At 53.9% G+C, this 26,126-nt stretch overlaps 1 protein-coding gene across 10 annotated transcripts in view; it reads right to left on the reverse strand.

Annotated features, from left to right (window-relative positions):
* Nucleotides 1-453: 453 nt before the first annotated feature.
* Nucleotides 454-26,126, reverse strand: part of KCNAB2 (potassium voltage-gated channel subfamily A regulatory beta subunit 2) — a gene marked incomplete at its 5' end in the record, with an annotated part of 41,161 nt that continues 15,488 nt past the window's right edge. For 3 of the 10 annotated variants that reach the window (XM_080922073.1, XM_080922072.1, XM_080922069.1), the window contains 13 exons: nt 454-2,236; nt 2,808-2,896; nt 3,337-3,457; nt 3,789-3,883; nt 3,973-4,093; nt 5,422-5,507; nt 9,272-9,358; nt 10,296-10,339; nt 11,151-11,195; nt 12,733-12,777; nt 15,345-15,424; nt 18,145-18,182; nt 19,024-19,067. In XM_080922073.1, coding sequence (XP_080778199.1) covers nt 2,147-2,236; nt 2,808-2,896; nt 3,337-3,457; nt 3,789-3,883; nt 3,973-4,093; nt 5,422-5,507; nt 9,272-9,358; nt 10,296-10,339; nt 11,151-11,195; nt 12,733-12,777; nt 15,345-15,424; nt 18,145-18,182; nt 19,024-19,067 — 985 coding nt within the window. In that variant the 3' untranslated portion in view covers nt 454-2,146. Of the gene's footprint in view, nt 2,237-2,807; nt 2,897-3,336; nt 3,458-3,788; nt 3,884-3,972; nt 4,094-5,421; nt 5,508-8,548; nt 8,597-9,271; nt 9,359-10,295; nt 10,340-11,150; nt 11,196-12,732; nt 12,778-15,344; nt 15,425-17,675; nt 17,711-18,144; nt 18,183-19,023; nt 19,068-24,833; nt 25,046-26,126 lie in introns of those variants that run through there. The other 7 variants (XM_080922071.1, XM_080922065.1, XM_080922068.1 and 4 more) reach the window with 6 other exon arrangements.

Below are 26,126 nucleotides of genomic sequence, written 5' to 3' on the forward strand. Positions count from 1 at the left end.
TGGGTCTGGGGTGAGCAGTAGCCAGGCTCCATTTGCCAGATCCTCTCCACAGCCCTCCTCCTGCACCAGGCCTGGCAGATTACTTCAAGAAGGTGAAGAGAGGCTGGCTTGGGCTGAGCAGCCGGGCTAAAGGGAAGGAGAGGCCATGGAGGAAGGAGCTGGTCTTAGACCCTTTGAGGGCCTGGAACAAGCACTTGATCACTTCTGTGGCCTCCAAGACCCTCCTCCTTCAAACCCCTCCCCAGAAGCTTAAGAAGCAAATCCCCAACACTTCAAGAGTGTGTACGGAAGAAAACGTCTCAAACACTTGGTTAACATGTCTTTTAGGAGGTTGTCTACATCTAGGGCTCCCGTGGGCCTTATCCCTGCAGACTGTGCCTGTCTCTTGCTCATACCCAGCAGGAGCTTAGCTTTGAGGTGTGGTTCACAGGCAGACAACAGCTCCTCCTGTGGGCTTCCCTGCATGCCTGGCCACATAGAAAGCAGGGCCAAGGCCAGCTGTGTGGACAGGTCTGGTACTTCCTGCTGAGCCACTGCAGGGCCTTGTCTAGGAAGCTGGCAGCTCCTCTAACCAGTCATGAAAGTACCAGAGCCCAGTGGTCTCTATCCCCACACCCACAGGGCTGCTTCTGAGGTCTCAGGGGTCAGCGCTATGAGCATCGACGGCTTGAGAGCCCAGGGTTCTCAGGGGGGTTATGTGTAAGAAAGGAAACTACCCACCCTGTCTGCCTTTCTGTCTCCTCCCTATAATCCTTCCCCCTACCTCCCCCCTCCTCACCTCTGCCCAGCCTTAAGCTCATCCAGGAGGAGCCTTGGAATGGCAGCTACAGAAGAAGCCAGGGTGCTATGTCTCCAGGGTTTGTGCCTGGGAGCTGGCTGCGGCCTGTTCAGGGCAGGAGGCTTGGGTCTCCTAAGGAGCCAGCAGGGTAGGACCCTGTCCCCCAGAGCATCACAAGACCATGGGATTGGTCCTGGTTGGTCTCCTAGGGAGCTAGGACCCTGTCCCCAAGAATATCACAAGACTGTGGGGATTGGGCCTCCGGGCAGCATGCACTGCCCAAACCTTCAGGCTTCTTGGCATCTATGGCCACCTAGCTCCCGCTGATAAGGGGCTGCTCATCCTTCCCACTCTCACTTGCTCCATCCTTCCCTGGCCAGCATGAGGGTACGCAGAAGAGAATGGGTGGTCCTAGCCATTTTTCCAGGGAGAGGCCCTGGGGATCTTTTCTGACAACATGGAGTCTGTTACTGGAGCTGCTCCCTTAGTCCCTTTGCTTGCAAGGATGGAAACCCCAGGGAGCTCTAAGTGCTTCATCTGTGCAAAGGCCCACGTCCTGAGCCCCCCACCCTGGTACAGCAGAGGTATTAGAGGAAGGCCTATGAGAGCAATGTGGTCTTGCGAGCTTGGGCCCAGCCTGCTGCCACCTGCCTGCGGTGGGGCCAGCTGCCACATTTGTCTGTCTGGAGAGGCATACTCCAATGGGCTCCATCCAAGCCTGCTGAGCTTCCCTGCTGTGGGCTCAGCAGTTCTCTCTAGGATGGAATATGCTGGGAAAGCCAGCTGGGGTCCCTGCCCCTGTCAGCAAGGGTAAGGGTGGGGGCCAAGGGCCAGCTAGGTGGGTATAATCCCAGCCAAGGCCCTGTAGGCATGTGGGGTGGGTCAAGGCCTGGGAAGAGTGGGATCCCAAGCCAGCCTTGGACAAAGTGCCTGGTGTCTGTGGAAAGAGGGAGGCCCTGCTCTAACCACTGGGACTCTGGGAGAAGGGTGCACAACCTGCCTCCTCTGAGGACTGGACCTCCACCTGGCCATGGCTCCAATTATCTCCATGAAGGGCCATGGCTGGGAGCGAGTGTTTCTTCTTGAGGGGTAAGCAGAGGTGGCAGACTTGGGTGGGAGCCTCCGGATGTCCCCCAGTCGATTGGATAGTATCCATCGGATAGTATCCAGCGAAGAAGCAGTAGGCGGCATCTGGTGGTGGTGGCTTTGGAGATCAATTCCCGGTGGGTGACATCTGGGCATCGTGTTTTCCCCTCGGATGTGAGCCACACTCGGCATTTGGCTTTGAAACGGCGGAAGCAAGCGAAACGGAGACAGGAGGGAACCGGGAACTGTCCGAGCAGGGGTGCGGGGGAGGGTGCCGGTAACTTAGGATCTATAGTCCTTTTTGCTGTAGGGTTTATTGCCCAGAATGCTGTCAATCTCGTGGATGATGGAAGACGACAATTTTGGAAGGACCTGCGTACAAGGATGGGAGTGTAGCCTGACTTGAAGGAGAGGCGGGTGACTCTTCCCGGCTCTCACTCCATCCATGCTTTTCACCCACCAGGGATCCAGCCTTGGCTGCCACCATAGGTCCTATCAGGTCTTTTGGTCGGAACTTGGCCTCCCTCCATGCTAAGAGCCCCAGCAAAAGCCTCCTAAATGCCTAGTTGGGGCAGAAGCTGTTCCACGTGAAACCGCCATCTCAGCTCCAGGGCTTGTCCCTCTGCTCCAGGTCCTCTGACCTCCCGCTACCCAGAGGCCACATCTCCTTCTACTTCGTGCCTTTCTTGAGTTTGTTTCAAGGCCTCCTGTCTCTTTAAGGCCCTCTGGTCTCTAATGCCTCTGCCCCCTGCATGCCGCATGCTTGCCTGCTCTGGCCTCTCCGCTCACGGTGATGACTCAGCACACCCACTCACAACATTTGTGTCCCATTCTGTGGGGACCAGCTCAGTACCAGCAGGGCTCGCTGCCATCCCTGTATACCCCTTACTCCTGGAAGGAAGGCTGGGGATACCTGAGCCCCCAGCAGTGACCCAAACCTCACCTGTATTGCTCCAATGTTCTCCATGAGTTGTTCTGCATTGGAAGCCCCCAGAAGCACAGAACTGACACCCTCGTTCCTCAGGCACCAGGCTGTGGAGAGCAAGACCAGAGGTGAGGGCGCTGCCCTCTGCAGGGCCTGCCTGAGTATCCCTGGGCAAAGGTACTTGAGCTCTCGTCTGGGGTCCAAGGATATTCGGAATGCTCAGCAATACTGGGAGAGTTTGCCCAGGGAGTATCTATGAGAGGTTCTGGCTACACTGCCTCTGCTGGAGAGGTGGCCCCAAGTGTTTAACAATCCCTTCTACCCTCCATGAGCCCTGGCTAGCTGCCCGAGAGTCTAACTCTGATTCCAACTCTGCCCCTGAGAGTCCTTACCTTGGGGACACTGTCCAGAGGTCCCTACCTCTCTTTCCAGGGCCCTTTCCTCGGTGTGCCCAGACACATTACCTAAAGACCGCTGGGAAGGTATAGCCCAGCCCTTCAGGGACCCCAGGGACAGGTGTCTCACCAGTGTGCCCAGAGCCCATTACCTATAGCCAGCTGGGGTAGGGTGCAGCCTAGGCGCTCGGCGATGGCCTGCAGTTCCTTCAGCTTGGCCTGCTGTCGCCGACCCTCCTCACTTAGAATCTTGTCCTTCAACCACTGGTAGCCCTGGGAAGGGGAAAGCCCAGATAAGGGAAGGTCCCTGGACCTCCTAATGCAGGTAGCTGACTTTTCCCTCTAGAGAGTCTTCCCCGCTCTTTTGTCCCCTGGACTTGTCTGGGGTCTCCTTGGTGGTGGTGTGGGGGAATCATCAGGGAGGGGAGGAGGATACCTACATCAGTGGACCAGCCTGTATACTGTGAATGTCGAACCACAGAAGAAGCCAAGGTAGGGGCGTGGTCCATGGGTCTGCTTAACTGGGGCCAGCCCCACAGGTGGGAGGAAGGCCTGCATCCACATTCTATGCAGAAGGCATCTTCCTGCACACAGCTGTGCTCACCTTCAGGGAGGCTCTGGAGTAGGGTGGAATCCCGCTGTCGTATTTCCCCGAGACGATGCCACAGGCCAGAGGGGACCAGGTCATGGCGCCTACTCCTGCCAGAGAGCAAGAGAGAGCCGGTAAGGTCAAGCTGGTCCCGAGGGGAGGTGAGAAGTGGCGTTCGTCAAGGTAGGACAGTACCCACCTATCTTGTGGAACAGCTCTGGCAGTTGGACCTCTACCTTCTCCCTCTGGAACATGTGATATTCAGCTTGCTCGCAGATGGGCGGGATCAAGTTGAACTGCCGAGCCACCGAGTAGGCCTCCTGTGGTGCAGAAGCCAACCACTGCCATCAGCAGACCTGGGGCCACAGGGGCCTTGGTGCCCCCTCTACCGCCCCACTTTCCCGAGAGTCCTAGGCAGGCCCCTGGGAGTCAGGAAGAGCTTTGGAATCCTATGACTTAATGGTCCTAGGAGGAGTTACAATGTAGTGACACTTGGGGCCGGGACAAATGGGATTGCCTCAGTCTCCCCATTCGTCACACGGTTCCAATGAGTTAAGGTGTTTGTAGCCCTTCCAACTGGGTGTGGCTTATGACGGGCACTGACAGTTTGTCAGCTAGTTTGGTGCTTGCTCCCTTAACTTCCACGGATGGGGTGAGCTCGCTACTGTTCGCAGACACACTTGTATGGTAGGAGGCACACTTGCCACTTAGGGAGGCCCTAACCCCACTTTGAGACTCAGCTTCCTCATCTATAAAGTGGGGTAATGACACTCAGATTTTTCTGAGTCCTGTGTTGGTGGAACAAGAAGCCTGTCAAAGGCTCCAGAATGCACTCGGACGCTGAGTTATGCAGGGTCGTCTCAAGTCTTCAGGATTTGGGACAGAAACTCTCTCTGTATCTCCTGCCATCCCAGCAGGAAAGCATGGGATAGGGAGGCAGGGTGGTTAGGAAAGAATTTCTACTGTCCCCCTGACCTGCAGAATGAAGGCAGCCTTTTCACCTGGTCACTCCTTTCAGTGTCTGTCGACAGGGACACCCTGCCGTTCTTCCCGGGAACCACAGAACACCTAGGGGTACAGGCTGCTCTAGCCTCCGATGGCTCCCATGGGAGAGGAGGACAAGTATTAGGGTGCTTTCCCAAGAATATGGATGAAGGGAGAAACCATGGATTAATAGAAATTTGGGTCATAGCAGCCATCTGGGTATCAGTCTTGAACTAAGGTAGCGTGACCTTAAGTGAGGGACTTCAGCCCCCTGTCCTTGAACACCCCATTTGAGACACGGGGCAATTTTCCTCCTGTGGCACTGGAGAGGTTAAATCTCCAATCTAACAGAACATCCTAGCAAGTGGTGAGCAGATGCTGAGACTTGCTGAGGCTCTAAGATCATGCTTAAAGTTTCCTGTAGGTTCTCTCGAGAAGCCTCAGAGCAGGTCTCGAGGGCAAGACATGCCAGCAGGCTTGTTCTACAGATCTGGAAACCGAGTCTCAGAGGGCAAGCATTCCAATCAGGGCCATGTGTCCCTGTGAGTCAAGTTGACACCAATGCCTAAGCCAACCACACCCCTGCCATGTATACGTGCCTGACTCTCGGTTTCTCCCCCCACAAAATAACCCCACGCTTATGGACACACGGGTGCCACCCTACCATGATCTCCATGGAGCTCCAGCGTGATGTGCCCCAGTACATGGCCATCCCTTGGTTGATGACATGGGTCATGGCCCGCACGGTCTCTAAGAGAGAAAAGGGAGATCATGTTTGGGACAGCTGGGGCTCAGAGCCAGCCTGGGGATGGTCTGCAGATGCAGGTAGGGTGCCAGGAGGAGGGAGCAGGCTGCAAAGGCATCTTGCAAGCAGTGTACTTTCTGGCTCCCGGAGTCAGGTGTGAGTGTTGGGAAGGGGAGATTCCCGGAGAAAAGAAAATGGACTGAAAATCCTGAAGACAAGTTCCCTGACAAGGTAAGGTTTGCCTGGATCCTTGGAATAGGCTTATAGATAGGTGGATGGGTGTCTCCGAGGCTGCCTCCGGAAATGAGAGAAGGTGAAGCCCAAGAACGGGTCTTAGACTCAAGAGTGAGGAAACGGAGCCCTGGTCACTTAGGGGGACCAGCTAGATGAAGGCTAGCTGCAGCCAGCCTGGCCACGGCGGGTAGCAAGCCTGCAAACAGAGCTCTGCAGGTCCCAGAAGGCCATTCTCACTGGGTACCTGTGGACTTCGGAGAGGGAAAGATGGCTGCAGCCTGGAGGACAAAGGCGGGCCCTTGAGGCTGGGGCCTGGGGAGCCAGAAGCAGAAGTTGAAGGTTTTGGGCAGATCGTGCCCAGGCTGAAGTCTCCCTCACTTAGTGCGTGCTATTCTCAGAGCAACAGGGTGGGGAGGGGTGGGAGGGAGTAGAGGGATTTAATTGTCCTTCTGTGAGGGGTCAAGGTCTGGACTTCCACAAAAGCCAGGACTTACAACATCCCAAGGAGTAAACGGCTGAGCGCCCTCCCGCCCCATCTTCTTCTAGGGCAAGAGTGGGGCTCTTTCCACCCCAACAACATAATCTTCCTTGTAAGTCAAGAGTTTTGGGGGGAACATAAGAATCTGCCAGTTGAAGGTAAAAGGGGGACAGAAAGGAAAAGGGATCATCGGGGTGGGAGGGGACAAGAGAATGATGGGGAGTGTGGTCAAAGTACATTATACATATGTAGGGACAGGTCGTAACAGAAGCCATCATTTTGGATGGTCCTATGAGCTAGTTTAAAAGCCCTGCCACATGTAGCTCTTCTCCTTTGGCTGTTTTGCCTCTTAGGGATGTGTTGGTTGTGCAAACAGAAGGTGGCCCTGGTGGGCTGAGGGCTGGCTCCATGGATTTCCCCGCAGGTCTGATACAATGCTTGCAAGGTAGACAGTCGAAGGCAGGGTAGGAATGTAGAGGGGCAAGTGTTTCTAAAATCATAGTGGTAACTTCTGCCTCACCTCTGAATGCTCCACCCATCCCAGCGGCAGATCCCCTGTAAGGGCCGGGGCCGTGAAAGGAGGGAGGGGAGGAAGAAGAGAACGGCAGAGCTGTTCTAGGAGCCTGATGTCAAAGGGCACTGGGGCCACTACCTCCTTGAATGCGGTACAGTGCTGGTTTCTCTCTGCCCTGTTTTGGGGGTCTTATTCTGGGTCCCTATACTTCTTTGGCCAAGGTCTGTTCATGGTGGAATCCAGGGCATCTTCCTATCTGGTACTGAGGCCGTGGTTTCCTGTTGAGTGGCCCCAGTCACTTCACCCAGAATGCCAGGGTAGTCACAATTTACTCTGCCCCTGCCGGGCGATGCTGCCCTTGCCTGCCTTCTGAGGTCAGAGACTATGGCTCTTTGGAGTCTTCTTCGCCCTGTCTAGGTGAGGGACATAAAAAAGCACTGACCTCATGCAGGATGCTTTCAGGGGACCTAGAATGTCCTGGCACCTACTCAACGGAGCTGGGCTCCTTGCCGGGCTGTCTTTGTTAAGAGTTTTAGAAACACTCTTGGAGGCACCTCGGACCATGCAGCATGGCTCCCCTATTATTCAGCCAAGGCTCAGGTCCACATGCCAGAGACGGGAAAGCCAAGAGGACAGACAGCTCGCATCAGTCCCTCTCTCCCCAGCCTTCCCCAGAGCTCGCTCTGGTCGTGGTGATGATCACAGCCAGGGGTCTGCACTACGCTCTCCCCATGCAGTGAGAGAGATGGAGACACCCTGGTGCCTGGGAATAAGGCCAATGGACAGGAGTCTGGTATGACTGTGTTCTGAGGGGGCAGGGGAACCGAGGCACCTGGGGGACGTGGGCAGAGGCTAGATATTGGGCACGTGTGTGTTCGGGAGAACCATGCACCCACACCACCATGCCAACAGTGATGCTTGGGGACAACTATCTTTCACCTCAATAATTAATTCTGCTGGACAGAAGCAACAGTGCCCGCTCCTTCCAGCTGCAGCCAAAACCCAGGGCATCTTTGCAGTGTCACAAATAATACATAGGAGGGGTCAGGTGGCAGCACCAGGTGGCAGGCCCTTCCAGTGTGGAACACTGCCCAGCTCTCAGGGAGACAAAGGTCTACCCCTGAGGGGGGGTTCTAGGGCCCTTTGCTGATTGTGAGGGGCAGATACCAAGCATGGTACATGGATGCCCTGGGCCTCAGCACCATGCCAGCTCTTGTACATATTTTTCCAAGGGAGAGAATCACTCCATTTCGACGGAGTGTCCTGGCTGCTGAGTGAGCAGACATGAGTGACCACAGAACCAGGGCACTCACAAGAAACCAGCATGGCAGACGGGGCAGCCTGTTGGCTGGTGCTCTTTGCCTCTGCTGGAGGCTAGAGCTTAGGAGGTGTGAGCTACGGGACAGAGTAAGTCTTCTTAGGGGCCCCAGGATCCTCCTGGAAATGTGGTCTTTCCCAACCCCTCCTGCCATATCATCCAAGGTCAAGTTCCCAGGCAGGAACTGGAGCATCCTCAGCTGGAGAGGAGACCCTGGCAGAAAGCCAGCCGGCCACCGCAGGTCACGGCACCGCAAGCATGGAGTTGGGGCCATGCATGCCGGGAGGGAGGGATGGGGATGGCAGCGTGGATGGACAGCAAGGGGATCCGACGCCATTTTGCTTTCCCTTCACTTGCATGACGTCCTTGCGGGGTATGTCCCCACCCCTTATGCATTTTATGGAGAAGTTTGTCATGGGGGCAGAGCGTTGTGAATAAAAGAACCGTCTCATAAAATGCAGCTCGGACACAGAGTCAATAGTCGGCTGAGGGTACTGTGTACCTTCAATGATGAATGTCCGTGACTTGAAGGAACTAAATGGGTCCCCTGCTGATAAAAGAAAGGTTTAAAGAGACCAGAGTTTATCGCTGTGGGAACACAGAGGCCTGGTGTGATAGAGGGCAGGACGGAAAGGCACAAATCACCGCACAGAACAGAGTTCTGTTAAAAAGAAAGGATATATATATATATACACACATACACACAGGAGTGCGGTATATATATATATATAAAAGCAAATGGAGACAAAATAACCAGTTCAACTTAACCTCCCAAGTCCCCAAAGCAGTGAAGCATAAATGAGAAGATGCCCAGGCAGCAGGTGGGAGAGATGGAGGGACCGGGAGTCGAGGGAATAAATAAACACTAAAGAAACTCAGACAGCTCTTCAAAGCACCGAGTCTCCTTCAGGCAATAAGACCCCATTAGAGCAGAAGACCTCTAAGCCCTCCCGGGGGAACCAGAATGAAAGAGTGCCGTGGTCCCCATAGACACTGCTGTGTAAAAATGCCAACTGCTGAGCAGAGAGAACGCAGCTAGGGGAGAAGTCCTGAACACAGCCAGCTCATGGAATGAGATTAAGGCCTGGGGCCATCCCTCCCCAACCCAGGGGCCTGGCCACCTCTGTCCTGAGTGCCCAGTGTGGGGTGTGCTTGACAGTCACCGGAACCTCAGAACTGGTTCTGCCCTGCGTGAACTGGTTAAGGGGATAACTGGTCGACCTACCTTCCATGGGCGTGTTGGGGTCTGGACGGTTGGCAAAAACCACATCCACATACTCTAGTTGCAGTCGCTCCAGGGAAGCTTTCAGTCCTGGGAGAAGAACGGGAGGGGTCAGTTGCTTGTGCTTCTAGATCTTCCCTGGGCCTGGCCCAGGGGGTAAGAGAGGGGCCAGGGCAGGCTCATGTTGTGTAGAGCTTTAGGGCAGGTGAGTGTCTCAAGGAGATGCCAGCACATGAGGCACATCCTGAGGGAGTGGGCACCCTGGCTATTCCAGAGGATGTCAGGTGAACCACTAGCCAAATGTCCTGAGACCAAATGGATACACATCCTTTGGGCCACTCAGGACCTGGTGGTCTGGTCTGTAACAAGCAGAGCCAGCCATGGTACCACACAGGGAGGGAGCAGCATTATCTACAAAAGGCTACTGGTGTTGGACACACACAAGTCACTAACACACACCTCCCCACAGCTCAGAGCCAGCAGCTAGGGCGAAGGCTGGGTCTGAGGTGGGAGAGCCAGGTACCAAGACCCCTGTTCTGATGTTCACTATGAAGGATATTACCTAGAGGAAATGTGACGAGAGAGAGAGAGAGAGAGAGAGAGAGAGAGAGAGAGAGAGAGAGAGAGAGAGAACTCATCCAGCCACCCCTCGCTCTGGTCTGCATATCCGCTATTCCCAGCAGCCCTGGGGTAGGTGTGCCCTCACAGCCCTGCTTTCTAGGTCCTTTGACACATGCTCATGGAGGTAATGGCTCTCCCCCACCTGGAAGACCATTCATCCAGCACACGCTCAGCATGCTCTGAAATCTGGCCAGCTCCATCTAGGTTCAATGCAGCCTTTGCTCAGTAGCAGGTCCAACCCCACCTCCTATCTTTTTGGAGCAGAAGGGAATGGCCAAAGGAGGGCCCCGTGTACCCCAGGATCGAGGCCTGGGCTAGTCGCAGAAAAGGATGGGCTATCACGCTTCTTAGCTTTATTTCCATGCTGGGGATACCGTCTCGAGGTGTTAGGATCCCCACTCCTCACCTTCGATTATGTGCTTCCTGGAAAGGCCTCTCTCAGTCTCCGCTCTGAAAAACAGGCCAATGGGGTGGGTGATGTTGCAGTTGTTTTGGGGGATAAGATTTATGATACGATGCTAGGAAAAAGGTCAGGAAATGGTGGCCTGAAACTCATAATTCTTCTGTCTCGGCTTCCCAAGTATTGGGGTTACAGATGGTTTTAAGAACGAATCATGTATGTCTTACATTTTCCTTTCCTTTCTTTCTTTTTTTGGAGACAGGGTTTCATGTGTCCAAGGCTAGCCTCAAATTTACTACGTAGCCATGGATGATCTCCAGTTTCTGCTTCCCCTGCCTCTGAAGAGCTGTAATTACAGGCCCGAAGCAGCGAACACTTTGCTTGTCGGATATGAGGAACACAGGCTTTCATGCATGCCTGGCAAAGACTCTTCTAACAGAACCACCTCCTCAGCCTGGTAGGCATACTTACAACTCCCACGAAATGAAGTTTGTCTTAGAGAGAATACAGACTCAAACACCTGGAAGCAGGCAGTGTGGTCTAGGTGGCCCGGGGACTTTAAAATGGTTTATATAGTTCACCATTTTTTTTTTTTTAGAACTTTTAAAATAATGTCCCCACATAAGTAAACATAATAGAAATCAAGCAAGATTTGAGTGACAGACAAATTCAGCTAAAGCTACTTGCAGTTTGGGATAACGTTAATGGCTGTGGTCCCGTAGGTGCCAGCCTGCTGGTGGCTCTGCAGGACCAACATGCCCTCCCTCCTCAAGACTACGGTGTGACCCTGGCCCCAGCCTCGAAAGCTAGGCTGCGGTGGGCTGCTGCTGCCTCTGGGAACATTGCAACCCGTGCACTTACTTTCCACCCCAGAAGATCTTGGTGGTGATGACAAGGCTGGACCGTCTGCAGGGCAGAAGAGAGGGAAGGTGTTATTGGACCCGGCTGGCCCTTTCGGTCCTCCCTGAATCACGTGGGGGCTCAATGTGAATGGGTGTTTCTGAATCGTGCCGAGCCCAGGGTTTGGATCTCCTCATTAAAGATGTAGCCAAGCTCCCAACTCTGTGGCCTGCGTGCTGGGGTCTTTCAGTGTCTCCTCAGGGCAGTGACTAAGACAGGTTCCTGTCTTGCTCCCTTTGAACTCCATCACCTTCTAGGCACTGAGGGACATGATAGAGCGGGGTGCTGGGCCGAATCCTGACACCCTCAGGTCTCTCACAGTTCTGCCAGGTTAGATTGGTGACTTTCAGGTCTAGACAGCTTCCCCTACTCACACACTGGTCCCTTTACGATGGGGACAGTGAGCTCCGGAAGGCCGAACTGATCTCTAAGGCCCTTGGCTGGAGCAGAGGAGATGGGGTCCAGCTGAGAGCCAAAGGCTGTCACAGGAACATGGTATGCCAGCCCTCCGAGGAACAAATGCTCGCATGCAGTTCATTTTGGCTGAAGGCTGTTCAGGATCCCCCTCCTGTGAATCTCTGAGTGGAGCAGGACAAAGGTGTGTGTGTGTGTGTGTGTGTGTGTGTGTGTGTGTGTGTGTGTGTGTGTGGGGTGGGGAGAGTATCTGATGTCTGAGGGAGGGCTAGGACCAAGCACAAAAAAGAATCACTTCGCCTCAGAAAACTGAACTGTGCACCCACTTAGGGACATGGCAAACCCTGGTACCCCAGCATTAGCTGCTTGTATGGCACCCACTGTGGTGTGAAGGCCCACTTCCTTTTTTTTCCTTAAAGATGTATGTGAGTACACTGTAGCTGTCTTCATGCACACCGGAAGAGGGCATCAGATCCCATGTGGTGGCTGGGATTTGAACTCAGGACCTCTGGAAGAGAGGTCAGTGCTCTAACCACTGAGCCATCCCTCCAGCCCGGCCCATTCCCTCTTGGAGGGGCAGGAACTACTTCTGTTCTGAGGTCCTCCCTTTCTGCAGGAAAAACTGTGTGAGCCAAGGCTTCGAGGGAACGGGAGGCTGCGGGCAGTACTTCCTGTGTACACGGCAGAGTTTCACATGGCTGAGGTGACCTTGAATGGTCATCATTCTGCTACTTACCTCCTGAGTAATGGGACCACAGGCATGCATTTGTGCAGTGCTGGGTATTAAACCCAGGGCTGGAAAGCAAGCACTCAACCAACACTCTTATCCCTCAGCAGTACTCCAGTTACTGCCTAGCACTGGCCCTTGCTCGATACAATGTGTCGTGTGTGAATAAGTAAATGTAACGACAAAAAGCAGTTAAAGAAAAACCACACAAGGGGCTGATGGACCACTCCTGTGGTGATCAGAAAAGAGCAGTCCACAAAGTCTCATGGTTCCCACGGCAGTGCCATTCGAGTCAGGGCTTGCCCCAGACAGATGGCCTGCCCACCCTAGCCAGGAACCCACCCCCACCCCCAGCCTTCCATGTGTGCCCTGGAGACAGACCACAGAGAACCGGATAATCACCTCCATCCCTTCTTCTTAATGATGTTCCCCAATACCACTTCAGCCCTGCAAAGCAAGAGAGAGAGACATGGGGATTTCATCAATGCATAACGGGGAAAAAAAATCAAACCCAGACCCACCGTGACAATGAGCTGTTGGGTCCCTTCCATGAAAATGCCACTGGGGTTGCAACACCAGGCTGCCTATGTGGCCTTGGCTCAGCTGCTCATTCTGGAGGGCTGAGGCCTGGGACTGTCCAGGACTGGAAGCAGGGGCTCTGCTAGTCCGCAGAGGCAAAGGCCTGTGCCTCTAGTACTTGTCCTGCAGCAGGGGCGGCACCTTTGTACTTGTTGGGAAGGAAAGGTCCTCAGAACACTGCTTCATTGGCCAGCTGCAGCTGACTAGGGAAAATGCGTGGCCACCATCGGGGGTAAAATGTAACAAAGTAACAGGTGAGTTTATTTGCAAAAGGTAAGCAATGCTCTGGGGGCATTATTTGCCTGCAGAGAAAATACATGCCCCCCACCCCCACCCGCCAGCGTAGGGCTTCCCACAAAGCCCGTGTGCCAGTCTACTTTTCCAGTGCCTGTCTTCTGTGTGTGTGCACATGTGCACACATGTGTGTATGTGCGTGCCTGTGTTTCCGTGCAGTTCAGTTCTTTCTTTAAAACAACAGAAAGCTACCCAGCCCCTCTGCTTGTTCTTGGCATGGCTCTGTCCTGCTCCCAAGTGGGGCCAGCTGGGGTCACAAGCTGGCTGTTCCAGCCTCCCCTGGCACTGGCTGTGTGGATTAACTTTTAAGAACTTTCTACTTGTAGCAAAAAAAATGTTTCTAAGCAAAAAAAAAAAAAAAAAAAAAAAAAAAAAAAAAAAAAAAAAACCAAAAAACAGACGGAAAATTATCCAAACCCAGTGCTACATTCCAATTATAAAGCGGCTGAGTCATCCAGTCAGAAATAATGGGTTTTAATTTGCAAGCTGTTTAGCATATATTCTGAACACCCCTCGTTTACGGTCAGGACGCACTGAAAATTCAATCGGCTCCAGCCTCCTTTCATTCCTTGGTCTTCCAATTTGTCAGACAAAAGACCAGGAGAGGAGGAAGATGATAGCCAGGCTGTGTGAGCGTCTAACCCAAGCCTCTTGCTTTCAATCCTGGTGGCAAGCTAGGAATGTGGGCACAGAAATACTGCAGGTCACTGAGAAACGCACAAATTTCTGTCAGCAAGATATGTGTGTGCTCACCCCTGGTCAGCGAGGGCCAGCCCTGGCTGACTGTCTGCTGGAGCTATGGCTAGCCCCTTGGACAGAGAGGCCTGGCCTGCCACCAAGACATAGTGCTCAGCTCTTGTCTGATTGGCTGCTCGTGTTAAGGCATCTCTGTGGTGTGAGGGGGCTAGCTTAGCTACAGGCTGGACCGTGGAGCTACAGCGGCTGGCTGAAGAGCTGAGTGTGGGGAGGGAGAGCTCCATAGGCAATGCCACCCGGAGCAGAAAGCATTTGCCTAAGGACTTGGCTTCTGGCAGGGAGTTTCCAAGAGGCCCCGAGGATGCCCAGTGTAAAGCAAGATTGCTCTGGCATGCCAGTTAAATGGAGCGAAGGCAGTAACAGGTCAGGGTTGGTGACTGCACAGTGGTGGGGCCATCTGGAAATAGAGGAGGTGGCATTAATCTGTGTTTGCTCTTCCAGGCAGCAAAACCCAGGCAGGCGCTGGCTGGGGAGGAGACCGGGAGGTAGACGGAGATGCCTGTGGGCTGGGCATCTGCACCAGGCTCTTCAACCTCTGTCTGTCTGGAGGACTAACAAGTTCTGCTGGTGGGGGCAGCTGTCAGCTCCCCAGGGGCTTGCTAGGGATTGGACAGTGGTCCAGCTGGGGTCCCTGTTGATTGGTGCTTTGGGTCCCACTCCAGGCAGGAGGTAACACCTCGAGGCCTGGGAAGCAGGTGCTGGCCCCATGGCTATGGTACGCAGCCGGTCAGGGATGCAGCCAGGGCAGCTGATGGGAACTTGGCTGGTTCCAAACAGGAGTGGGCCGCAGGGGCGACAAGTGGGAGCCAGCGAATGACTCTACCAACAAGATCTGACTCCTGGAAACGCGATGCAGGAGAGGGAATGGTTTGATTACAGCCCGCCTTTAAACTTGAAGCCAAGGACTCTGGCCGAAGGGCATTGGGCCTTTGCATAATTGAGTTGGAAAGTTCATAGTCAAAATGAGAAGTGGTTTCTTCACACTGAAGTTTGCCAGCGCCTGCTCTCTCCAGATCAGAGAGGCTGTCTGCCCTGCAGCGCCTACTGCATCATTAAGACATGAAAATGTCAGGCTCACCGGGCTGGACAAAGCTCCCCAGCACAGCCTGAGACAACGGTAAATCTCGGCTCGAACCCAGCACCGTACCTTGGAAACCTTGGTTCCTAGGCACACGGGATGGGGTGTAGGCACTGGGGGTGGCTAAGAAGCAGCCAGTGCCTGAGCCATTCTGAGTTATTCCCCATCAAAGAATCTCCTAAGGTCATTTAGAGTTTTATAAAGAAGAAGGAGTGAAAGACACTATTGTGAGCACCCAGGAAGGAGAGACAGGGGAACTTGAGACGTGGTGCCCTGTGCCACCATCTCCCGGGACAAAGGTACATACTTGCCAGCAGCGTAGACCTCCGCCGTATCGAAAAGGTTGATGCCGTTGTCATAGGCCAAGGTCATTAAGTGCTCTGCCATCTGAAATGATAAAGTCAGAGTTGTCGCCGGCACTGTCTTACCAGCTCCAGGGAGGCTCTGGGGCATCAGCCCTGTGGCCCAGGCTCTTTTTCTGGCTCCTCTGTCTTCCCTGCCACAGCACAGGGAGGCAACAAACCCTTCAGAAGAACCAAAAAGAGGGAAACAGCCTGCTGGCTGTCATTTTTTTGGGGGGGGGGGGTCACCATGGAATGTGGCCGCTATACTGAGTTAAATAGTGTCTCTCCAAAATTCATGTGAACCAGAACCTCAGGATGGGACCTGACCTGAGAGTAGGATCTTTTGTGAACGTAATTACTAAAGATGGGGGTCACACTGACTCCAGAAGAGCCATCCAATGTGAATGGCGTATTAGAAGGCAAGAAGGTTGAGGTAATGATGCAGCGCCTAGAGGAATATGCTTACAAGGCCAGAAATGAGAGATGGGGCAGACCCTCCTCCATGCCTTTGGAAGGACCAGATCTTGACCAAACCTTAGACTCCCTACTTCCTAAACTGTGTGAGAAGAAAATTCTCCCAAAGACGAATGGCTGGCAGCACCTTACTGTGTCGGTCATGGGGCCCAGTGGCCAATCTTCGTAGGATGGTCGCTTTGTGGCTTTTTAAAGGATTTATTTGGGTATTTGTCTGTGTCTCACTGAACCGTTTCTGGCTACTGCAGGAGGGCTGCACGCTGACCACAGAGGGTCCGCAGCCACTCCTCAGTGGAGCTGAGTCATGTGTCCTTGGCTGGTGTTTCTTCAGTATGAGACCTAGATAACATCCTAGCCATCCAACCAATCTCACTGCTGACCAGACCTTACTCCTTGGGCTTCCAGAAGGGTGAGCTGCGCCCCAGCGGGTGGTGGGTGTCTGTGTCAGAGGAAGCTGGGAACGCAATTCTCATGGATTCCCCCACCAAAATAGAGCAAAACAGTGTTGCGGTCTGCCGAGGGCCAAACGTTCCCAATCCGGCTCAGTCCTTCCTCCCAGACAGTCCACCGTGGCCGAATGACTCCAGCCCCTGCCTGGTTCCCAGATATTCAGTGGTTTCAGGAACCATCCAAGCAAGAGGGGGATGCTGTGCGAGTGTGTGTGGGAGTGTGTGCGTGCTGAGGACTCTGGGACTGAGATACTGGGACAAGCAACCTAGGGAAGAGATCCACGCCCAGCACTGCCCACGGGAAGGTGGACTTGGTTCTGAGACCCATCAGGGGTCTAAGAAACCCAGGCTGCGCTGAAACCTGTTCTTTTCAAACACTGCAGGAAGTGCAGAGCCTGAAGCTGAGCCACAGTCCCTGGGGCCCGAGAGAGGACCAGGATGATGAGGTCACAGGGCTCTGGAGATCTACCCACAGGAAGGTTTGCTGTCTCCTCTGCTGCAGCCCACGTGTGAGTACGTCAAATCCACCTGCTACAGTCAGGGGTCCCTAACGTTTGGCATGCTGTTTTTCTGTCTGTCTGTCTGTTTTCTTTAATACGAACTGTGGGATCTAACACAGAAATTCTTGTTCCTTTACTGGGTTGTTTTTGACTTTGGGAACCTCAACTGTTACCTATTTACCTTCTGACCCTCACTGAGGTATGACCTACAGCATCTTTATCCCTGTCACCCTGTCCCCTACTGAGACATGGTGGGGACAGAGCCAGCAGGGAACCGCCATCTGAGATTCATTCATCTATACTCAGAGGCCACGGGTCTCTTTGTGATGGGCTCACATGTCCACGAGGATGCCACGCCCTGTAGTTGGTGGATGAGTTCACTCCTGTCTGCAGTGTCACGGCCACATTGAAGGGGGACAAGACTGAGTCAGGCGAGACTTATTCGAGACAAAACACACGTGTCCCATGGCTCCAATTCCTACTCTGAGCTCTGGGGACCAGAGCTTCACCTTAGAAGCTTCCCGAGACAGCACACTCATACCCAGCAGCTTCAGCAGTGCCCAGGACAAATGGTTCGAATGACCAGCTACTGCCATAAAAACAAAGAACAAAACCACACGCTGCACTTAAATCACGCCGGAAGCCAAGTTTCCCCTGAAAATGGAGCGATCGCAGCCATCGAGGTCTCAAATGAACTCTCATTAATTTTTAAATGCGAGCCTTTCTACAGCAAGTTGGTCGAACGCAGTGGCTGAGTTGGTGCAGATGCCCAGAGCTCCCCCTCCTAACCTCTCCTGCTGTCTGGAAGTGTCCCCCTTCCCTCCTGATAGGCCCTGTGAGAGCATGAGGCTCTGCTCTTTCTACGTGTCACCTTGTGTCCCGATAGCAGGTAAGCCCCAGAGGATAACAGCTCCCGCAGACAGAGGAGCACGGTCAGGAACACAGTGGGCCGACAGCCTATGCGGGTTCTCCAGCTAGCAGGAAGTCTGAATTCCTGTAACAGGCACAGACGAATGGCCCACTCGAGGGGCATGCTTAGAGAGCGCTGCTCAGATCCCCATCTGGCTTTATCGCTTGGAAAACTTGGGATCCTCGAATGCTTGGGGGTCGACTGTGGCGTAGGTGTCATGCTCGCAAGAACCATGGATTCCCAGGACTTGCTAGATGGTGCCACCAGGAGCATCATGGTTCTTGTCCTCTGTTCCTGGACTTTCCTAGCCGCTGGGGCAGGATACCCCCAACAGAAAGAAGCTGCCACAGTGGCTTCCATGAGCACACACCATCCCTGGCTTATGTGGCGACTTAAGCATGTACCTTGGGGTTTGAGGGAGCTGTCTTACCTCATCCGTGACCTGGCCACCGAAGGTCACCCATGTTCCTGAAACAAGACACATAGGCTCAGGTGAGAAAATCTGATGGTGGCCCAGGTGAGAAAATCTGATGGTGGCTCAGGTGAGAAAATCTGACGGTGGCCCAGAGCTGTCTCATGGCGACTCAGACTTTGAAGTGCAGGGGATTGGGGTGAGGGATAGCCACAGGCCACCCACGGCTGTGTGTTGAGCATTTCCTGTGTAAGTGGATACTTAACCTACAGGGTGAGTCTCCAGATGTGGGGAGCAGTGGCCTAAGAGGGCTGTGGCCTCTGAAATGTCCATCTGCAGCCATGTGTGAAGGACTCGGAAGGCTGAGATAGGAGATCTGTTCAGAGCGTGGAGCCAGTGTGGAGGTGCCCCGAAAAGCAGAATGGGCTATTGAATATATGTCCCCGTGACAGGCCCTGATTAGAAAGGGCTAGGAGTAGGTGCTAGGGAGAGAGGGAGGGGTAAAGATTGTGTTTACTCTGAAGATGGAGGACAGTGGGTTCAGAGGACAGAGCGTACATCTGGAGAAAGGAACATGGCAGGACCCAGGGTGCTTTCCTAGGAATCCTCTCTCTGATATCAGACTTAGATGCCAGGAGAAAGCTTCCTGGCCCAGGGATGGTCAGGAGATGCTCTGACTTCTGGGTTGGGGCGAAGGGCTAGGTGCAATGGACTCCCAGCGTTCTCCTGTCTCGCTGGCCTCCTGTGCTAAGGCTGAGGCTTGTCTCTTCCTGCTGAGTGGCTGCCATAGCAACCTAATCTCTCAGAATCATAGATCCTCAGTGTAGCTCTTAGTAAGGGTGGGGCTGGCTCGCCTGAAGCCCCATACCCTTGTTCATGAGGGGTTCCCATACTTACCAAGCCCCAGGCAGGAGACCCGAAGGCCAGATTTGCCCAGATTCCTGTAAAAGAAAGACTCAGTCAGACCTCGACCCAGGCAGCATGTCCCTACCCAGGCAGGCTTCACCGCTAGAATGAGACCCATGTGAGGGAGGCCCCTGTTAGCCTGCCACAGGCGTGGGGTGTGACATACCAGTTGTCCCCACCCTGGGCTCATACAGGTCAGCAGAGGGTTGCAGAGCAACCAGGACAGTGGGCAGTAAGGAGGTGAGCTCTCCCCCCCCAGAAGCCACACTTGTGACCTTGATTATTAAGAGAGAGGGATGTTTGTCCTCTCTTAGACCGGAGACATGAGGTTAGCCCTGTTTCGTCCGGGCTACAAAGCTGACCTTTGACCTTTAACCAGTTTCAAGGGCTGGTGGCTTGGGTGGCACTTCGGTTCACCAGCAGGGAGCCTCTCATCTGCCACAGGCAGGCCTTGAAATAATCAGGCATGGCCCACTGCAGTTCTGACCTGGTAGGACACATCTTAGACAGGCTTACCTGTCCTCAGGAGACTGTAATACATTTCCATCCAAGATGGCCCACCTGTCTGTCCCTGTACAGACTAGCCCACCTCCCCCACCCCCATATCAGCAGCAGATCAGGGGCTCTTAAGCATCCTGTCAGCTCCATAGTAGGCCCCAGGATTCTCCAGCACAGAGGACATACTGAGATCATTCCCAGCAAAGAGAATGGGGTTCCCTTTGCTCCCCACTATGGTTCTCTGTGGGTGCTCACTCCTGCCCTGTGGGTGAGAGAGGCAGGGCTGTCACAGCTCTCCCTGGTCCCTTCCCTTTCGGGGCTGGACTCTCCTTCCCTGTGGGTACTTGCTGCTCCATGGCCCACGGTGCTCCCGAGGAGCCAGCAGCTCCCAGGACCAGCTGGATACTTCCAGCAAGGGTGCTGGTTGCTGTGAGGAGGGATGACACACCCACAGGCACGGGACACTGACGCGTATGTAGTTTGTTTCCCAAAGAGGCAGATGCCCAAGACAGAGAGGTGACATGTGAGAGACCCTTCTCTTTGTACAAACCAACAATGAACACATCAAGTAGGCTCCGACACACCAGGCATGGTGGCTCACACCTGTGGTCCTAGCATTTGTTTTTGTTTTTTTGAGACGGAGTCTTTCTATCATGTATATGTGGCTGTACTGGAACCCAGTATGTAGGCCTATCCAGCCTTAAATTCACAGAGATCCACCTGCCTCTGCCCAAGTGCTGGGATTAAGGACATGCGCCTGTCCTGGTCCCAGTATTTGGAAATCTGAAGCAGGAGGACTGCTGAAAGTTTGAGACCATCCTGGGCTGCATAGCAAGACCCCGTCTCAAACACCCCAAAGTGGCAAGACAAAAGAACCCCCAACCCTCAAAACGGAATAGGTATTAATATTTCTATATTAAGGAGAGAAGTTATGTTTCTGGGCTTCTCCCATGCAAACCAGGGAATTCAGTTCCTCATACTGTACCATAAGCATCAGTCAACCCATAGGTGCAGACATCTGGAGCCTGAAAGGATAGTACATCACGTATAGATTCTCACATCACGTATAGATTTTGTGGGGGCCAGATCTGGAGCGATGCAGTAAACTTCCTTTATGCTGGACAGAGTAACTGTAGTAGGGTGTGACCATGGCGACTGAAGATTGACAGCTGCCTTAGTTGGATTTCTGTGGTTGGAGAGCACGGGTCTACTTTAGTTCATTTATCCCTGACAGGCCACCGAGAGAAGCCGCAGCAGGACCCCGAGGGTGGAGACTGAAGCAGAGGTCAGGGGTGCTGCTTACTTGCTTGCTCAACCTGCTTTCTTTTCCTTTCTCCCCACTCCCCTTTAAAAAAGGATTTAATATTTATCTTATGTATATAAGTGCACTATAGCTGTCTTCAGACACACCAGAAGAGGGCATCAGCTCCCATTACAGATGGTTGTGAGCCACCATGTAGTTGCTGGGATTTGAACTCAGGACCTCTGGAAGAACAGACAGTGCTCTTAACCGCTGAGCCATGTCTCCAGCAATCACCCTGCTTTCTTATACAAGCAAGGACCACCTGCCCAGGGATGGCATTGCCCACAGATAGCTGTGTCCTCCTGTGTCAATGATGAAAATGCACCTCAGAACGCTCATGAACCAAACTGACGGGGACACTTTCTCAACTGAGACTCCTCCTTCCCAGCAGCCCCTATCCTGTGCCACACTGACAGAGGCAACCAAACCAAACAAACAAAATCCAGCCAACGCAGCAGCTGCTGGATCACCGAACACTCTGAGAAGCAGATAAAGACCCGTTTGTACCGTTTGGGGGTTTGCAGAACCCTGGATCCCGCCAGGACAAATCTAGGCACTCGGGAGGTTGTCTGGATCCCCATTTCTGCAAAACATCTTCACGTGTGACTATCATTTCGTCTGCAAACAGCGTAGTGTTGGAGCTGGAGTTCAAACCCAAGTCCTCGCACGCTGGCAAACGCTGTCCTGGGAAGAGGAGCAGCGCTGGAAACCAGCAGCAGAGCCCACCTGTGCCCGAGGCTGAAGGGCGGGCGCCTGCCCCCTGACAGTTTGGGGCAGTGCATTCAGAAACTGTTCTCGATCCTACGGTTCACCAAGAATTCCCGCGGAGGCCCTTCCTTCTCTTCGGCCTGGCTGGGGATCTGGGAGAATGGGAGTGGTGTCCTCATCTGCGCCCTTAGGGATACTCAGAAAGCAAACAAACAAACTGGGGTGCTGCTCCATGCTGTGATTACCATGCTCAACTTGTCCTCATTAAATGATGGTATTGGTTCTGCCATCTGCTGCCAGGCTTTCTGGAGAAGAAATACGAGGGGACAGTTCACCTCGAGGCGGACAACTGTATATGTAGGGCTGCCGAGTGGTGGCTGTGTGTGTGTGTGTGTGTGTGTGTGTGTGTGTGTGTGTGTAACAGAAGTGTTACTGCACCAGGTCTGCATGGTGGCCGTTACTATGCAGTCATACAAAGCATCGGAACACAAAAATAAGCCACATGTTTTCTTCCGTTAATTAAAACTTGATGTGATTATAAAATAATTGGTCCGAGTCCCTCAGCGTTTCTCCCTGGCTTTATGTCTCCTGAGTTCTGGGATAATGAGGCCTCTCAGACATTGCCTCGACCATGCCAGTGCTAATGCCTGGCCAGCAGATTCCTGCCAGGATGGCGGGCCTATCAGGAAGGGTCTGAGCTGAAAGGCTCCAGAGGACAGATTCTTTACAAACAGTTCTAGGTCTTTCATTTCGGCCACCCCGAGGAGGACATAGGCGGGCTCAGGTAACAGCAAGGCCACTCCACCCTCACTAGGGCTAGAGATGGGAACCTCTTGTTCTGACAGGCAGGCCCTCTGTGGTTAAGCGTGGGGGACCAGCTATTCTTGGGTATTTTTTTCACCTAGACTCTAAATCCCCCAAGGACAGGCCTGGGCTATCTTGTCCTTCTTCTGACTAGAACAGGGTCCTGTGGAGAGTTAGTGAGGGACGGGGCTGCTGAAACAGTACAGGTCCTAGACCAGACAGACCCTCAAGACAGAATGCCCCTCCCACCTTCCCATGGGAAGCAAGTGCTGGTTCTTGGTTCTGGGCACCTCTGTCTCCCTTCATCCCTGTGGGCTGAGAAGCTTCAGTGAACAAATATGCCCGGAGGGTCTGTGGGGAAGAAGAAGTTTCCAGGGAGGAGGAGGAGGCACCAGGGTCAGGCCCATCTTTGGTCCCTGCCTATGTAACCGTAACCAACGTGCTGGATGTGGCCCTGAGGCAGTCACTGGCTGGCCGCCTATGAGGTTGATGCGGAGGCTCCTCAGAGCCTCATGTATCAGAGAGGCTCCTCAGGGGGCCTCATGGGTCATGGGTTGGATACCCGCTCTTTCAGCCCCAAGGAAACCGCGTACCTTTTACACAGGTATGGTCCCCCTTCCTCAAGGTGACACCAGAACAGGGGAACTATTGCTCTGGGGAAGGCTCTGCTCTACCGTCAGACAGATGACGATGAACTGGGACTGGGATTTGAACCCAGGTCCCCAGATGGTAAACCTTTTACTGCTAGGTCTCACCCTCCGTGTTCAGTGTATGCATGCATACAGAGACACACAAGAGGACAGGCACAGACACATGTCCAGACCCACAAATATAGGCATAGACATACAGACACACAAGAACAGACACACACAAATGTGGACATGTATACACACGCTGTTGAGAGCACTTGGGCTCCTCACGACCCACTTTTCCTACACTCAGGGCTCTACATGTGTAGGAATAGCTGTACTAGTGCTGATTACTCTGCTGAGTCTCCGAATGACTTCAAAGTCATAGTGAGTGATGAGAACCCAAGTGCGCGCGCACACACACACACTCACACACACACACACATGCATACATACATGATATCACACACACATGTGTATATACATATACATTCATGCATATGTGCACACATACATGCATATGTATATGCTCACACACATATATGCATATACACACATATGTACATACATTGTGCACCCCTACATGTATACACACATATATATTTCTACTTAGTCCCAGCTTTCAATGGCCGCTGAAACAAAGATATAAACCGCAGAAATTCTAGAACAGAGAACTCCATTCTGATTGTCCCCCATCACGGCTTAGAGGATGGAAAAGGAGTTCTTTACCCACGAAGTTTGTTGAAGACCACCTAAGCAACATCCCAGGACCTGGAGGCCAGGATATGAGAAGCTGTTTCGGACCCTAGCCTCAAGCCAGCATTTATCATGATGGGAGCTTTGAGCTGTGGCTCCTTTACATCTGGCCTACCTTCTGAGTGCTGTCACAGGGAGGTTTAAGCCGCTTAACGTAACACCAGTTGTAAACTTAGTCGGCCCTCCTAGACTCTGCAAGGCCCACCTATGTTTGAACTGTGTGAGCTCACCAGAAAGCTGCTGCATCTGACTCCTGCTCTGAGGAAGAAGCCTTTCCCATTGTCTGCCTGGGGGCCAGAGGGCTCCCTTGACCTGTCCAGCCTGTACAAACCCAGGGAAGATCTCTTCCCTGGACATCCTTGTGGAGAGACCCCCATCCCCTTCCTTCAGGTCACGGACCCTTCGGCTCCGAGTCTTACATGGGAGGGAGAAGATCAGCCCGGGAGATCCTTCCTATGAAGCTGGTGTGGGAACTCCAAAGCCAGCTCCAGACGGCCGAGGTGGGAAGAGGAAAAAGGCCCTGCCACGGACACCTGGACCCTCCCCACACACAGGATGAGGAGGGAAGCAGCGGCCCTGAAACCACTGAGAGAAATCAGCCGACAGCCTGGGCTGCCTGCAGCAGAAAGACTGCAGAGTTCATCTGAAACCTGCTCATCAGAATCCCTGATGGAGGAGACTGGTCTGGCCCCCAGAAAGGTTTGTCCATTTCCCTGGTGGTATGCCGTCGTCAGACTAACAGCGACAGGGCATCTTCTGGGACCTGTGATCTTAGGAGAAGAGAGGAGGCGGCAGGGGCTTGTGGCCGACGCTCTCCAGGAAGAGCAAGCAGTGAACTTCGATGAGATTTACTACTGTGGCTGAGCTCCAGAAAGGAAACAGAAGGAGGAGGAAGGGGGAGGAGGAAGAAGAGGAAGAGAGAGAGGAGAAAAAGGAGGAGGCCAAGGTGAGGAGACTTGGGATTGATCAAGTCTCATCTTACTTTTTAGCAAGTCTAGCAGGTTCTAAGAGGCCCCGGCATAAGCTGCCCCAGCTGGGAAGAGGTCTGCTGGAAGGCGAGAAGCCCAGTCAGTCTCCGCCCCACAGAACTGTCTGCTGCCTACCTATATTTCATCCCTGGCTGCTTCAAGCTGGTGTCGTTGCTGTTTGGGGCACTCTGCACGGACAGCTGTCCCAGGCTCCGGGCCACCATGGCCACGGCGCGGAAGCGTCCACGGGTGCCCGGGCTGGGGCTGCTGGCTGCCGAGCGACCCAGCCGATCATCCGGGCCACGGCTCTTGAGGCTGTGCTCTGAACACACGAAAGATACTTGCATGTTGAAGGTGGGCTCTGCCCCTGCTGGATTCCAAAGGCCAGCCCCTTAGGAGGCCTCCCCTCTGCTTCTGAGGAGACTTTATCCCAGGAGGTGAAGTGCAGGGCGTTCTCTCAGAGCAAGGATTTCTGAGGGCGGCAGAGGACCAGCCTGTGCAGCGGAGCGGAGGGCATCAAATTTCCAGACGATGCTAGACCAGACCTTATTTGAGAGGAGTCGAAGATGGAGGGGGGTAGTTGGAAGTCCAGCGGGGAGGAGCGATGCCTACTCCCTTCTCCCACCTCTCCCATCTCCACTTGAGTCTGCCTGCACCTCCTGCTCTGGCCCAGGCTGTTCCACGTCCCCAGCTCTGCTAGGCTGGGCACAGTTGCCTCCCTCTACCAGGAGTGGAGTCGCTTCTTCATGACCCCCGATGCTGGTTGTATTCCTTCGGGTGGCAACCTGGGGTTAAGCGGGGCTGCTGTGACCGTGGCTCTCCTGGGTGGCAGTTCAGGGGTCTCTGGCAGCAGCTGCCGCCTCCAGTGCCTCCTGGCTCTGTATGTGCGGTATGAGAGGCTCCTGCTGAGCCAGTGAGTGGCCAGTGAGAGGCAGGCGGTGCTGGAGAGCCGCCTGCCCTGCTGGTCCCTGGGGCCTGGCGCTGGCTGATCCAGGCTGATCTGCAGCCCCAAGCCTGGGCAGGCACAGCTGGCTGGTATGTGTCGGGGCTCCCTGGAGCCAGCGTTCATCTCTGGCTGCTCAGGACCAAGCCACCAGGAAAGACGAGGGAAAGTGTCCACTCTGACAGGATGACCAAGGAAAGAAGCCGGGTCAAAGGGGCAAAGGGCCTAGAAGCACAGGTGTAGCGCTTAGCATCCCATAGCAGGCACCACTGAGGGCTTCTGGAATGAATGAATGAAAGAAAGAAAAAGTGGCCTAGGCCCCTCCCCTCCCCACACGCACCCTCAGCATAAGGAAGAACTCTCACTGAAGCTGGCAGGCTAGCGGGTCTCAGGGATCCATTAGTGTCTGAACCCCTTCCCCAAGCCCAGGGGTACACACCGCCATACCCGGCTGTGTCTGTGGCTTCTGGGGATCTGAACTCAGG

Source organism: Micromys minutus (genome assembly GCF_963924665.1).
Source record: "Micromys minutus genome assembly, chromosome: 9".
NCBI lineage: Eukaryota > Metazoa > Chordata > Mammalia > Rodentia > Muridae > Micromys > Micromys minutus.